Genomic DNA, 15,609 nt, shown 5'->3' with positions numbered 1-15,609 from the left:
CGCGAAGCAAGCTGCGGGACAAGGCAAGTCCCTTTCGTCCATCCCTAATTTTACTTTCTTGGGCTCCAAGATCACTGCAAACGGTTACTGTAGCCATGAAATTAAAAGATGCTTGCTCCTTGGGAGGAAAGCTATGGCAAACGTAGACAGCATAGTAAGAAACAGAAACATCACCTTGCCGACAAAGGTTCATATAATCAAAGCTATGGTTTTCCCAGTAGTAACGTATGGCTGTGAGAGCTGGACTATAAGGAAGGCTGAGCGCCGAAGAATCGATGCTTTCGAACTGCGGTGCTGGAGAAGACTCTTACGAGTCCCCTGGACTGCAAGGAAGTCAAATCAGTCCATCCTAAAGGAAATCAACCCTGAGTGCTCATTGGAAGGACAGATACTGAAGCTGAAGCTGAAATATTTTGGCCACCTAATGCGAAGAGAAAACTCCCTGGAAAAGACCCTGATGCTGGGAAAGATTGAAGGCAAAAGGAGAAGGGGACGGCAGAGGATGAGATGGCTAGATAGCATCACCGATGCAATGAATATGGACTTGAGCACACTCCGGGAGAGAGCGGAGGACAGGAAGGCCTGGCGTGCTATGGTCCATGGGGTCACGAAGAGTCGGACACGACTTAACGACTGAACAACAAATATAAATTATTTATTGGTAGCTGTTTAATGATGATTTTAGTTAATTATTTTGCTGCTATCTTTATTGTACTATCTGGTCCTTTAGATGATTTTTTTTTATTGTTTCTGTATTTACATTTTCACATCTTTTCCAGTCAATCATTCTGTGTATCTGTGTTTCCATTTATATACTACTCTCCTATCTCACTGTTGAGTTTGCACATTTTTATCACTTGTCATTGCCTTGGTTCACATATGGTGTGGTTTATTGAAATCTAGGTTGTTAATGGGGCTGTTCATGCTGCACAACATCCCACGATGGATTACTTAACTCATGGTGAAGCTGTGGTGCATGTGGGGTGCATGCGGCCACTATTTTGAATATGCTGTGTGAACCCGGTGAGTGTGGGCTACGTGAGGGTTAAACAACCTGGCAAGCATGGTCTGTTCCAGAGTTATGTGAGGGTTGTTTAATCCTCACGCAACATGAAAAGTCCCGAGTGGGAGTTGTATATGCAACCTGGCACCTGTGGCATGTCGTTCAAATCCGGTCATTGTGTCTGAACCCATCCCTCAAACAAATCATGGCTTGCCAACCAGCTATAAACTGCAAACAGAAGCAATGGCATGCTGGCTTATGAAGTCTGGGTTGTCTAAACCATGGCTTGATGTGATGTCTGATCCCAAAACCATGGCCTGTCTATGGATTGTTCACACTATCTGCCCTGAAACAGAGGTGACTTAAAAGAACAACCTGAAAATGAAACCCCTCTGAAGGCTGGCAAAATGGGTGGGAGAGAAACAAGCCAGAAATAGGGAAACAATTCATGATTTGTTTGCTCATCTGCAAGACAATCCATGGCGAAAGCAACTAGGATATTGGAGAAATCTGCAATGGATTCAAATGCATTTGGATTTCTCTGAATCTGACCTGTGGATTCCCCAGCAGACTTTTAAAAAAAACTTTTGGTGGGGATTTATGCTAATGCTCACTTATGTGAATGTGCACAAGTACAAATTAATGCTAATACACATTAGTGCAAGTGGAACAAATTTCTCGTACATCCCTTAAAAAATCCAATTCTGTCAATGAGCAGACAATGGAACGAAAGATGCCTGACAATCCGCGAAACACAGACGGAATGGATTTAACGAAATTTGTACTTCCCTAAAAGCAACAAATTATTGCAAGCATAAACCATGGCTTAGCATTATGTGTGAACATAGCCACTGAATAAATGTTTCAAATGGATTTTCTGACTCTGCTCCTTTCTGGTTACCACCACTAGCTCACTGGAGCAAGCTTGATAGAGCTAAAATTCAAGCTGTTACGTATTACTGTCTCCACGCCGAGCCTTGTCACGGAATACAGGATCCGGGGCTCACTTCCAAGACTCAGCTGGAATTAAGGCTTTGGGTGATGAAGCACTTCTTGACACATCACATAATTAACTTGTGGAAATTGTTGCTGCAAGATGTGGTGACCGTCAGTGGCTTAGATAGCTTTAAACGGGGGTCATACAAATTCATGGCAGGTGGTCGCTCTATCAATGGCCATTTAGGCTTGACAGCCAAGTGGAGTTTCTAAGTTCAGAGAAGCAGTATGCAACTACATTAGCGATGCCAGGAGCTAATTTGAAGTGGTCTGCTTGAATAGGCGAGCAGTCCTGCTTGAATTCTTGTGAGCAAATGGGGGTGGGGGCAGCTTCTGGTGAGATCCCCTCCTCTGCCATCTTCCCAAAAACATACTTAGGGCTAAGGGGAGGTGGCACATGCTCCTATTCCACAGCAGAATTATTTCCCCACTGGGGATGGGGCTACATGTCCCAGAATCCCTAGCAGAAAATGGATACGCTGCACATGATTGTTACCATGAAGGCGTTCGGGAAAGCCTATGGAGGGGGATGGCAAGGCCATTTTCCCCACAGGCTGTAGCACTCCCTGCTACCAGTGAAACCTGCCTGTAAGGACTCCTAGGTCAAGAACAACTGCTTGCTCCCCCTTTCCCTAAGCTGTGCATTTTATGCTGTAGCACCACAGGATCATGGTTGGCGCTCGTTTGCCTTGAAGCAGACACAGCTATTATTAGGCCTGATTTTGAACAATTAGAATCAGACTCTGCTGTTGACTGTTTCTGGGCTTGGGCAGATGCCTGCTTGGCCCAGCTCAGCCCAGCCCAGATCAGTGTGTCAACAGAATAAAAAGCGGCTTGGCTTACGAGCCAGGCATGTGCTCCAAATTATCCCCCCTCCCATTATTTCATTAACACAGCCCCAAAAGAAAACAGAAACAAAACACTAGTTGACAGCACCATAAGCCCAGTGAATGTGCTGCTTCAGCATTACACCAGGCTTTTCTTCCCAGGGAAGGGATGTGACGGGGCAAATGTCATGCCCAATCACAGGCTCGGTCACCTGCTTGGAAACTCCATGGCTGATAAGTGAAGATGGGAGAGGATGTCATGTCACTGATCCAGGGAGCAGAGCAGTGAACTCTCTTTAAAGGTCTAAAAGGAGAAAGGTGCTGGGGTTCAAGCTAGCGTGACCCGAAGCCAGAGAAGACATTTAATAGCTATAGAGAAGGGGGAATTCCAGCAGGTGCACCTTCTATCATCCCTGCACCACCATGTCACTTCCCAAAATTCTCCCTCCTATAGAACTATTAAAGGTATGAGGCCCCCATCTTCTATTGCAGCTGCCCACCCTGGTTTAAGCCTGCCTGGAAATCCTGGCTCTTAATTCTAGATGTGTAGAGGCAGGATGCTGAAACCAGTTCTAGGGCTGGGTAAGGGTGGCTCTGTCTGTCTGTCTTTCCTAGCCCTGCTCCTTTGCCTTTAACAGCAGCCTGACAGAGCTGTAGCTTTCCCTGGCAGGGAGGGAAATGATGGAGCCTCATCATTTCACTGCCTCATTTGGGTGGATCAAACTGATGTCAAAGATACAGGAACAGTCCCAGTTAAAAACAACAACCTGGCAAACCTAGCTGCTCTGTTTTTGCTTCTATTAAGCCTAGCGTGCTAGACACCCTATTGCCTTGCCTCCTTTTCCCATGAACATTAACTTCACTTACTTCATGGCTGGGGCTGTACTGCAAGACAAAGGGTTTGGCTTGGTACAGCAGCTAGATTCCAGAAATTCTCAGCGTTTGTTTGTTTTTATTTGCATTTTATCCTGTAAGCACTGCAGGACCTTAAGGGTGTGTGTGTGCGATACTGCAGAGGCGCAGCCCCCACCCGCAGCGGACAGAACTTGTGAGCTTGCCAATCTGGCATGTGGTTTCTATTCAAACACAAGCACAGATGAATCCTAGCTTACCAGGCTCTGGTTGTCCGTTTTCTCCTGGAAAGGAAGAAACGTGGATGAAACGAGCAGAAGCTGGAAAGCAGACTTCCTGTTCCAGCTGCAGTCCCTTTCTTCTGGAGTGGTCCAGGGTGGAAAGAGAGAAACAGCCCTGGCAGAATGCAAGGAGTGCTGTGTGGATGCTGTGCACCTGCAACTGCTCTGCACTGAGTGTGGACTGCTGTGTCTGCTGCCCAATCCAACAACTTGAGGAACCCAGCTTTTTCTTTTTAACCCACGTTTCTAGTCCTTATGGCTGTGGAGATAAGCTGGAAAATGTGAAGGCAGTTCTTGGCAATATCTCAGAAGCCAGAAGGAAGCTGAATGGGGTTTCCAGTGGTCAAAGGAGGGGAGGGAATACTATATGCTGCCCTGATCCCTATGGGGCTAGTGGACAAGGAATAAATTCTGAAAAATCCCAGGACATACACCAGGGGGGGGGAACCTGTGGCCCTCCAGATGTTGGACTCCAGTTTCCATCAAACTTGACCATTGCCCATGCTGGCTGGGGCTGATGGGCACTGGAGTCCAACAACATCTGGAGACATGTCTAATATACGCATTTGTAGAGCTTCTTCAGCTAGTAGGATCTGGCATTTTGGGCACAGAATTTGAGGACATCTGGGCGGAGAGAAGATGGAGCCTTGAGCATAGTGAATATTTTCAATTAATGATTTCCATTATAGTGCCTGTATGATCCTAATCTTTCTTTTTACATCCACACAATACTAATAGCTAAGTAGGTCATGATGGCTCCTCTTTGATAGGAATGAAGATAACATTTTGCGCAAGACCATCAAGGTTGCCAGTTTTGTTCTGGCAGAGCTCCAGTGCTTTTAACTTTCTTCTTTAAACTCGTTTGACTTTTAACTTTTTTACCAGTCCTGCTCCTGAGCCTTTAAAAAAGCTGCGTGGTGGACAGAAATTTAACAAAGGAAGTTTTTCCAATCCCTCTGCTAAATCTCTGCCTGTCAAGAACAGAAGCACTGCCAGAAAGGAAGGAGGGGGGAGTTGGCAATTTTGCCTTCAACTATGCCACAAAGCTGGTTTGTACCTGAGGATGGGCTTGAACTTCACCAGGTGAGAGCCTAGCTGCGGGGGGGGGGGGGGACGACCAACTTTTTATTGTTCTCTGCTTTTTAACAGCAGCCACACACTTTGAAATTAAATAGGTGAAGCTTTTCCGCCATAGAAATAGAGCAATGGGAAAAGGTTTGCTCGCTTAATTTCTATGTGACAGGCTGCTGTTAAAAGGCACAGAATCTGGGCCACTGAAGAACCTGGCAAACCTAACACTGTGGCCTGAATCCAACTAAACGTCATTGTGACTATGTCTTGTTGAAAGCAACATGAGTCCCATTGAAAGCAATGGGATTTCGGTTAGTTGCAACTAGAGATGTCAGAGAAATCTGCAATGGAATCAAATGAGTTTGGATTTTTATAAATCCAACCCACAGATTCTGCAGCAAACCGGCACAGTCAGGTGGATTCTGTGAACTTGCGGACCATTTTTCAAATTTTTGGAATTTTACGCAAATGTAATAATAGACAAATACGCAAAATTTAAAAAAAAAAACAGCTGAAAAGGCACATTTCCTCCATAGGCTAAAGCATGAAAATGCACAGGGGGGGGGGTTGCATATTTTCGCAAGCCCACATTTGCACAAATTTGGAAAGTAAAAAAGAATCCGATTCCATCAAGTGGATGATGGAACGAAAGGTGCCTGAGAATCTGCGAAACACAAACAGAACAGATTTTACAGATTTTATCCATACATCCCTAGTTGCAACTAACTAGGTTTCAATTGACGGGACTTGCAGTGCAATGCTTTGCCTGTGTACTCAGGCCTAGGCTCTTTCAAATTTCAGCGTGGCTTCTTACAGGTAAGATTTCATAAGATGGCAGCTAACTTAAGGCACATAGCTACCTTTAGCTAGACTGAGCCTCTACCTATTTGACCACATTGGTTTCCAATTCCTGCTAAGCCCTTTTTCTTCTCTTTCTATAGCAAAGAGCTCTTTGTAAAGCATAGGCCAAGGTTGGGCAATTTGTGGCCCTACAGATGTTTTGGCCTACAACTCCCAACAGCCCTAGCCAGCATAGCCGATGGTGAAGGATGATGGGAGTTGCAGGGCAAAACACCTGTAAGGCCAACAGTTGCCCACCTTAGCCATGGGCAACTGAAGGCCTATGCTTCATGCCCACCATAACCCCAAAACTTCCTTTACTATGGAGTATGGTTTTCATCCTTTCTAGGATGAAGTTGATATACACAAAGAATTAATGTGAGTGGGATCAAAGGAGCCTTCTCCAATACTAAGAAGGGTTTACTGAGATTTAACAGGGAGCTACCGATCCTGCAAACTTGATTTCCATAGCACCATCCCATGTACATATCGTTCTATACCAAATGAGAGGGCAGATCCTCTGCCCCAAGGGGCTTACACTCTAGAAATGATACCAGTGAGACAATGGTGGAAAGGGATGCAGGGGCAAAAAGAGGAAGTATATGCAGGTTTAGTTACAGTGTGGGGGCAGGGAGACTAGGCGATTGTGTCAAAGGCTTCACAGGAAATTTTGTTGCGCAAAAGTCAGGTTCAAACCAAAGCAGGCCAGCCAAGCCAGTTTACGAAAAAAAAGACGTGTGTGTGTGTGTGTGTGTGTGTGTGTGAGAGAGAGAGAGAATACACACATACTCCATCTCCAATGGCAGCTTTCCCCTGGTGCCCTGCAGATGTGTTGCACTACAACCCCCAGCATGCTGGGAGCTGTAGTCCAACACATCTGCAAGGCATTGGCTTTACCAGGAGTACCACCTGGGCTTCTCTGGGTCAGAGTATGAAAAGTCTCAAATAAGAGCTTTGGAGCCATGCCTGTGTTGCTGTGACAACATCTCCATCAGTCCAAGCCTAGCCAGGAGACACATGGCAAGGATGAAAGTTACACCCTTCTTTGGTGAGTCATCCTCACTCGTGTCTCGTCACCCTTACCCATTCTCAGAGTCTGAATCCCCAGCCCTGCTACATAAGTGAAATGGAATTGCACCCAAAGTCAAAATGCAGCCATTTAATTAAGAAAAAATCAAGCTTTTAAAAGTTTTGATTTTAAATCTCTCTCTCTCTCTCTGGGTGCAATCCTATGGCCAGTAGACAGTGTCTAGACAGCCATAGGATTTTTCATTTTCTGGGAACTGAGCTTGGAGCCAGCACTCAGAGCTCGGTTCCCCAAAAAAAGACTCCCTGCACCCTCCTCTGCTGCCTCATAGGCGGCATGCTTCATCCCTGGCTCCGCACTTGGAAGAACAGCGTGGAGCAGCTGAAAAGGGAGTGTTCCTGGGGGCAGGGAGGGGAGATGGCAGAAGCGCTCTTACGACACTTCCTATGCACTATCCAGCCTCCTGCCCCCCTGCTCTGAGGCACCCTGGCTAGACAGCCAAAATCAGCCGTCAGGCTGCAAATGCAGGGCAGCCAGAGCGTGGAGGAGAAGATCCCCTCCATGCTCTGCCCGCCCTGCACTGGATAGTCCAATGCCTCCAAGTTCAGAGTCAGCTGACTATCCCCATAGAATTGCGCCCTTAAAGCCTTAAAGACTTCTTGAAGCATCCAAAGACGATCAATGTTAGGATTTTCCATTTTGCGTGGAATTTGCTTCCCAAAGCGGCCTGCTGGCCTCACTCACTTGATGTTTAGGAGTTTGGCAAAAATCATCCAGTTATGGCAGGCATTTCTGGCCCTCATCTGATGCCAGAAGTGCTGCTGCAAATGGATTGGTCTTAATTGTTTCATGTGGCTCTGATAATCTGTTTTTATTTTGTGTCCGTTTTAGGTGTTTTTGTAAACCACTGGGAAAACCACAGAGAGAAGGAAGAATGTGGAGGAATGCAAGGTAATGCACATATCTCCCACCATACTAACGACACATTTTTAAAAGGGCCATCCTCTAACTTGGCAACTAGCTTGTTTTGCTCCAGATTTCTGGAGGCTGATATTGACTACATGTTGATCACGGAGATGCTTTCTCGTGGAACCACAGAAGGGACTTTGGAAGTCATTGAGTCCAACTCCCTGCTCAATGAAGAAACTGCAGGGCAAGACACAACTACATTTTTACAAGACAGCTGTCCAACGTCTGCTTAAATGCCTCCAGCCAAGGAGAGTTCCTGAGGCAGCCTGTTCCTCCACTGAAAAGCTCCTACCATTAGGAAGTTTATCCTAACACCCCCCTCCTTCTGTGCATGGTCAAAGACACGGTCATCATTATTAACAGCTCAATACTCTAGGCCTAGCTGCTGCCATTCAGAACTGATTCTGGGCTAATACTGAGCCTCTTTCTGAAAGGCTAAAAGACACAATGTAGATGTTGAAATACTTTTTGTTTTAAACCCAGCTTGGCACACTGAGAACAAGATTCAACTGGGACCCTGATTTGGTGCTTGTGAAAATGGCCTGATTCTGCCCAGCTTGATTCAGAGGCCATCTACTTTGACATGGATGCAGAACCCAAGTTGAGATTTGGAAATCTGAGGCTTTGGGCCTCCCATGGACTATCATGGGAAATAAAAAAACAGCTATACAATGTTTCTGTATCTCAGAAGTGGATGAAATCTGCAGGCATAGTAGCCCCTTAAGAGGAGATTATGCCTGCCAAGTGACAGTGGTTTGTGTGCTACGCACCTTTATATTTTTTAAGGGAACTGCCAATAGCGTTTTAATTTCTTGGCAGAATTAGATGACATTTGCAGGGATACTCGCCCCCTTCTAAGGGGATCAAGTCTGCTAAGGCTCAGATGAATAAGTGCAAGAGCAGCCTTTACATGTTGAGGATATCCTGAAAAGATGCACTTGTCCTCCTACGTTCCTTGTGGATTATTCTTCTAAAAATGGCAGACAGCATAGTCGTGACTCTAAGTAAGAAAACTGCAGTTTCAGAAGGATAGATGCAGTGGTTTATGTGGAGGGGGAATACTCAAATCCGGAGTGGCAGCGGGTGAATGATTCACTTCTCCTTCCCTCCTCCATGGTTTTCGGGGCAGTTTGTATGAAAATGGCACACGTTGTAGAGGTGTCTCCAGCCGAGAAACCTGCAAAGTTTCAGAAGGATAGGTGCAGGGACCAGGGAGTTATGATGAATGAAAACTAGTTTAAGGCTTTTTCACAGTGAAGTCTGATAGCTTTGGAGTAATGTCCATTTCACGGTCCCATCCCTGCCCACCTGCAAACCACAGGGATTGGCGAGCTCCTGGTAAAACATGTCCTGTGATTAGAAGGTGGACCTGACCCTCATTCAAACCCACTTCCTCTCTCCTTCCTTCTCCCCATCGCCCCCACAATAGCATTTAGAGAAAGGAAAGCAAAGGAAGCTATTTTGAAGAAGCCTGGCTTTCCAAAGCCAAATTGTGAATGCAGCCTCATGCAAGGTCCAGCTTCAGTTGTGATCACTTCAGAGGGAAATCCATTTCACCTCATGAGGCACGAGAAACATTCCAAAGGGGCCTGATTCAGCTTGGGCTTCAGCCAAATCCAATGCACATCCCTGCCCTTTATACACCGCTTCTTCCTTGCATTCTTAAATAAGGGAAGGCAAAATGACTCAGTCATAATTTCTTATTTGCTCACCTTTTAAGTTCAGACAAAAGTTCTTCCTTATTGCAATATTCCAAAAGTAGTACTGAATTTCAACTCACAGCAATATGTAGTGGTCTGATTGCTTTTTTAACCCTTTTCTTCATTACATTCTTTAAAGGTAAAAGCCTCTCGCAGATGCTAAAAGGTGTGGCTCCTGCCACGCTCGTTCAAAATGGACTGGAATTGTCCCCGGAAATGGTGCTGTGTGATCAGCTAATGTTGTTTTCAGGAGCTGTATGAGAAAGAAAAATGGCTGCCCTCACAGGCCCAGCAGGACAGCCATCTTATTTATTCCATATTGGCCCTGGAAATGTTACATGATCATATTGCTCCATTGCTAGAGACAATTCTGGCCCTGTCTGGAAAGCACACAGGAGCTGTGCTTCTTAGAGCATCTCTGCACCAGCCTCAAATCCCGCATTCAAAACGGGGTTTCTGCTTCCGTTTTAAATACAGGATCACGACAGATTCCCTTTATATGTGCTTCCTTTCCCCCCTTCCCCTTTTCCCCCTTATCTGAGTCTTCCATATGTTTAATTGATCTAGCTGCTCTTCTTGCAGTTTTTCCTTTTTCATGGAAGGAACTCAAGAGGGAGAATTTGATACTTCGTTATCTACAATCTATTTAAAAATGGAATAAGCGTCATTTAGTGCAGGAGACGCCCTGGAGGTTCACGACATCATTTAAAGGACCTGCAAACTTCCGTGAGTGCGCAATCTCAAGAGCAGGATAAAAGTTCCTTGAGAAGAAGCCCCTAGTCCCTCAAAGACTTTGAAGGAAATGCTTAAAAAATAAAGAAAATGGTTAAAAACCCTCAGACTACCTTGCATTATTGTAAATTTACTAAAAACCCACCACCACCACCATGCAGCCTGCACAAAATATTTAAATAGTAGTAGTTCTTTATTTCCACAGAACATAAAAAACAAACTATTGCGACACCAAAAAACCAAGCCACAACTAAAGCATACACATTCTGTTAAAACATTACATTATTAAACGTAACAAGATCAGACTCAAAACGACTCAACCTCACTTAGCATCTGTGGCCATGTTCAAATAGCTGTGGCAAAGAAATTGGCTGTTTTCAGTGATCATGATACTAAGTATCTGCCATAAACATAAAAATATAGAAATCACAGAGCTTCCTGGATATAAACAAAACACGGGAAATAAAAGGAGCTTTCACATCCCTATAGAAATTCCAGTATACAAGGATATGAGGCCGTGTTTCTGTTGCACTGCTACTACACAGACAGACCCCCGAATGCCAGGGCAAACCTTTAAATCGGCCTTCCATGACAGTTGATGGAAAGAATAAATTAATTCAGTTTGAACTACAAACATTTTAAAAGTTCATTGGATCTAATTTGGGTTCTTCATGCATTCAAGATTTATGAAGATGGCAGATTAGACTTAAGAATCGACCAATTTTGACTTTGGGCAGAATCGTCACCCCAAAACCAACCCCATCCATTAAGGAACAGTGGAGAGTGTGTGAAGCTGCTAACTAGCACTCATGGACAGATATGACATCATTTCTTTTGGCTTGAATACCGACCTGCCTTGGCTAAGTTGCTAAAAACAGTAATTATCTCACATGCGGTGTTGGGTAGATGAAACATCAGCCTGAAAGGGTTGGGTGTGTCTGTGCCCATCTACATTTACAAGCTTGTTGACTTTTGATGAATCTTAATTTCAGCTAGTTGACTTATGTATTGTTCCAGTTCTCAGAATGTGTTCTTTTAAACTCTTTGTAAAACAGTTGTTGTTCAGTCGTGTCCGACTCTTCGTGACGCCATGGACCATAGCACGCCAGGCCTTCCTGTCCTGCGCTCTCTCCCGGAGCGTGCTGAAGTCCATATTCATTGCATCGGTGATGCTATCTAGCCATCTCATCCTCTGCCGTCCCCTTCTCCTTTTGCTTTCAATCTTTCCCAGCATCAGGGTCTTTTCCAGGGAGTTTTCTCTTCGCATTAGGTGGCCAAAATATTTCAGCTTCAGCTTCAGTATCTGTCCTTCCAATGAGCACTCAGGGTTGATTTCCTTTAGGATGGACTGATTTGACCTCCTTGCAGTCCAGGGGACTCGTAAGAGTCTTCTCCAGCACCACAGTTCGAAAGCATCACTTCTTCGGCGCTCAGCCTTCCTTATAGTCCAGCTCTCACAGCCATACATTACTACTGGGAAAACCATAGCTTTGATTATACGAACCTTTGTCAGCAAGGTGATGTCTCTGCTTCTTATGCTGTCTAGGTGTGCCATAGCTTTCCTCCCAAGGAGCAAGCGTCTTTTAAGTTCATGGCTACAGTCACCATCTGCGGTGATCTTGGAGCCCAAGAAAATAAAATCTGTCACTGCTTCCATTTCTTCCCCTTCTATATGCCAGGAAGTGATGGGGACAGATGCCATGATTTTAGTTTTTTTAATGTTGAGTTTCAAACCAGCTTTTGCACTCTCCTCTTTCACCCTCAACAAGAGGCTCTTTAGATCCTCTTTGCTTTCTGCCATTAGGGTGGTATCGTCTGCATATCTGAGGTTGTTGATAATTCTCCCAGCAATCTTAATTCCGACCTGTGATTCATCCAACCCGGCGTTTCTCATGATGTACTCTGCATATAAATTAAATAAGCAGGGCGACAATATACAGCCTTGTCGTACTCCTTTCCCAATTTTGAACCAATCGGTTGTTCCATGTCTGGTTCTTACTGTTGCTTCTTGACCCTCGTACAGGTTTCTCAGGAGACAGGTAAGGTGGTCTGGTACTCCCATCTCTTTCAGAATTTGCCACAGTTTGTTGTGATCCACACAATCAAAGGCTTTAGCGTAGTCAATGAAGCAGAATTAGACATTTTTCTGGAATTCTCTTGCTTTCTCCATGATCCAGCGGATGTTGGCGATTTGATCTCTAGTTCCTCTGCCTCTTTGAAACCCAGCTTGTACTTCCGATAGTTCTCGGTTCACATACTGCTGAAGCCTTGCTTGTAGGATTTTGAGCATCACCTTGCTGGCATGTGAAATATGCGCAATTGTATGGTAGTTTGAACACTCTTTGGCGTTGCCTTTCTTTGGAATTGGAATGTAAACTGACCTTTTCCAGTCTTGTGGCCACTGTTGAGTGTTCCACATTTGTTGGCATATTGAGTGCAGCACTTTAACAGCATCATCTTTTAGGATCTTAAATAGCTCAGCTGGAATACTGTCAACTCCACTAGCTTTGTTGTTAGTAATGCTTCCTAAGGCCCGCTTGACTTCACTCTCGAGGATGTCCGGCTCAAGTTCCGTGACCGCACTATCATGGCTATCAGGGACATTCAGATCTTTCCAGTATAGTTCTGTGTATTCTTTCCACCTCTTCTTAATCTCATCTGCTTCTGTTAGGTCCCTGCCTTCTTTGTCCTTTATCATGCCCGTCTTTGCACAAAACGTTCTCTTGAGATCTCCGATTTTCTTGAAGAGATCTCTAGTCTTTCCCATTCTATTGTTTTCTTCGATTTCTTTGCATTGTTCATTTAAGAAGGCCTTCTTGTCTCTCCTTGCTGTTCTCGGGAACTCTGCATTCAGTTGGATATATCTTCCCCTTTCTCCCTTGCTTTTCGCTTCCCTTCTTTCCTCAGCTACTTGTAAAACAGACTCTGGGTTAAATCCAACGCTAGATCTACTTAGAGAAGACCCATTGAAATTACTAGGACTTAGGTGATCTGACTCACTTAATCCCCATTCATTTCAATGAGTCTACTCTAAGTAGGACTAGTGTTGGATTTAACCCTCTCCCCCTCCTAAGTGCATGCATGTCCAGCATCTTCATGCAAGTAGACTCTTGCCTATTAATTTGTTAGTCTTTTAAGGTACTGCAGGACTGTTTGTTGCTTTTTCATAGGTTAAGGCAGGGGTGGACAGAAGGTGGATCTCCAGGTGGACTTCAACTCCCATAAACCCCTGCCAGCATGGCCAATGGTCAGGAATGGTGGGAGTTGATGTGCAAAACATCTGGAGATCTACCTTCTGCCCACTCCTGGCTAAAGTATAGACCTACAACACAGTATGACAGCTTTTGGGAGACACTATGATCTCATCTCAACTGTGGAGATGCTTCTGACATTAAAAAAAAGCCTCTGGCTGGTATGGCACTCCTCCTCCTATCCTTAGCATTCCCATTCTGTGCAAGGTGGCCTTACATTGGTACCCTACCTTTCCATTTACTAGAGGCGCTAACACAGCTATTACCCCCATTTATTTATTTCATTTGTATTCTTCTGCACCTGCCTCTACCTCTTTCCCTTAAAAAACACACAAAAGTCCCAGGTTAGATATTACACTGGGCTGCAGTCTCATGAGGAGGAAGGTGGCAGCATAATACGTCAGAGGTTGTGTACCTGAGTGGAAGTGAGGTGGGGGGAGGTTAGTAGTTACCTTGCAAGCCATGAAACTTCCTTCTCTCTGCAGCTGGGAAGCAGAGTCCCCCAAGCGAACGGCTCCATTTCCACCGGCCATCAGAGCCGTCATCAATGTTTAATTAGATGCGATTTAATTACTCGCTTGCTGGGCCGTCACCAGCGCCAACAAGCCAGCTCAGGTTCCAAGCATCAGGAGGGCAGGCAAGACGTCAAAGACAGGATGCAAGATCAAGCTCCCCCCTCCCCCACCTGCAGCACAAAGGTTTCACCCTCAACCCTGTAATTGATGCGGAATACAGCTAATGTCTTACTGAACCCTGTAATTGAGGTGGAATACAGGCAACGCCCAGAGCCCCATATTTCTTTCCTAGCCTTGATCAACACTTGTCACACCCACCCAGAGAGACAAAGGGTTCATAATCCTTTCTGGCAACAGAGGGAAGAGCAACATGTTCTCCTGCTGGGAATGGGTTTTAAACCACTCTCTTCAATCCCTGAAGTACATGTGGCCGGGCTGAGCTGACTCAGCACAAGGAAAATGCTCTCTGCCCATGCTCAGTGACATTCCTCCTCCTTTTTGTTTCATACCTTCCAGGGCAGAGCCATGGCATGGAAGCAGAGTCTCGAGCTTCAGCAACAATTTTCTGGAGAGTTGCTCCGGTGCAAATGGAGCCATGGAGAGTTCACGAGGCCATGTTCAACTTCTTTTGGGAATACAGCAGCTTCCCCCAATGTGGCACCCTTCGGAGGATTTGGACTACTACTCCCATCACCCCTGACATGGCGCATGCTAATGGAGCTGATGGGAGTTGCAGTCCAAAACACCTAGAGGGCACTGCATTGGGGAACTCTGGCAGAGTACCTCACACACAGATACACACACACACAGTTTTCAGAAAGCCCTCATGTTCTGGGGCAAGATCAGAACAAGACGAGGAGCAGCTCCGTACCTGTGCGGTCAGAATCACTTTCCCCAGTGCTGGAGGATGGGCTGCCCACGGGGCCCGGCTTGTCTCCCTCGCGAGCCCCTGACTCCTTCTGCCGCGTCCTGGCTGCCTCAATTCCCTTTACTCGCCGGGCGTGGCGGTTCCCCTTGTAGTGCGCTTCAGCCTGGCTCTGTGCAAAGGAGGCAGAACGTAAATGACTGAGCAAACCAAGTCGGAGGCCTACGCCTGCATGCCTCTGTTCTGTTCCCTCAACATAAGTGCTTTTTCTGTGCATCTGTCAGTGCCTCTCATCCTCAGCAGGCAGCAACAGCCCCCCACCCCGACTCCCAAACCGACATCGTTAGAATGCTGGTTGACTGAAACTGCATCCAGATGGTCTGTGTTATTATAACTTTATAGCTTTTCATGAGCATGTTACAAGTTCATGCCAGGCTAATCCAGGATGGCTAAATAAGAACAGAAGAAGAGCCCTGCTGGATCAGACAAAGTTCCATCTAGTCCAGCATTCTGTTCACACAGTGGCCAACCAGCTGCTGATCAGGAACCCACAAGCATGAGCACAACAGCACCCTCCCACCCATGTTCCCCAGCACTGGTGTACATAGGCCCACTGCTGGTTCTGGAGGTAGCACATAGCCATCAGGACAAATGCACTCCAAGATTTCATTAGGAAGCCA

At 45.7% G+C, this 15,609-nt stretch overlaps 1 protein-coding gene across 3 annotated transcripts in view; it reads right to left on the bottom strand.

Moving 5' to 3' along the window:
* ZNF385A (zinc finger protein 385A) overlaps positions 1 to 15,609 on the bottom strand; it is a 169,445-nt gene that overhangs the window by 26,714 nt on the left and 127,122 nt on the right. For all 3 annotated transcript variants that reach the window (XM_084832285.1, XM_084832286.1, XM_084832287.1), the window contains exon 4: positions 14,936 to 15,101. In XM_084832285.1, coding sequence (XP_084688411.1) covers positions 14,936 to 15,101 — 166 coding nt within the window. The remainder of the gene's footprint in view (positions 1 to 14,935; positions 15,102 to 15,609) is intronic.

The sequence above is a fragment of the Heloderma suspectum genome, chromosome 2 (genome assembly GCF_057233095.1).
Source record: "Heloderma suspectum isolate Gila_16-S chromosome 2, 16-S_ref, whole genome shotgun sequence".
NCBI lineage: Eukaryota > Metazoa > Chordata > Lepidosauria > Squamata > Helodermatidae > Heloderma > Heloderma suspectum.
This window is presented reverse-complemented; position numbering and strand designations above follow the sequence as displayed.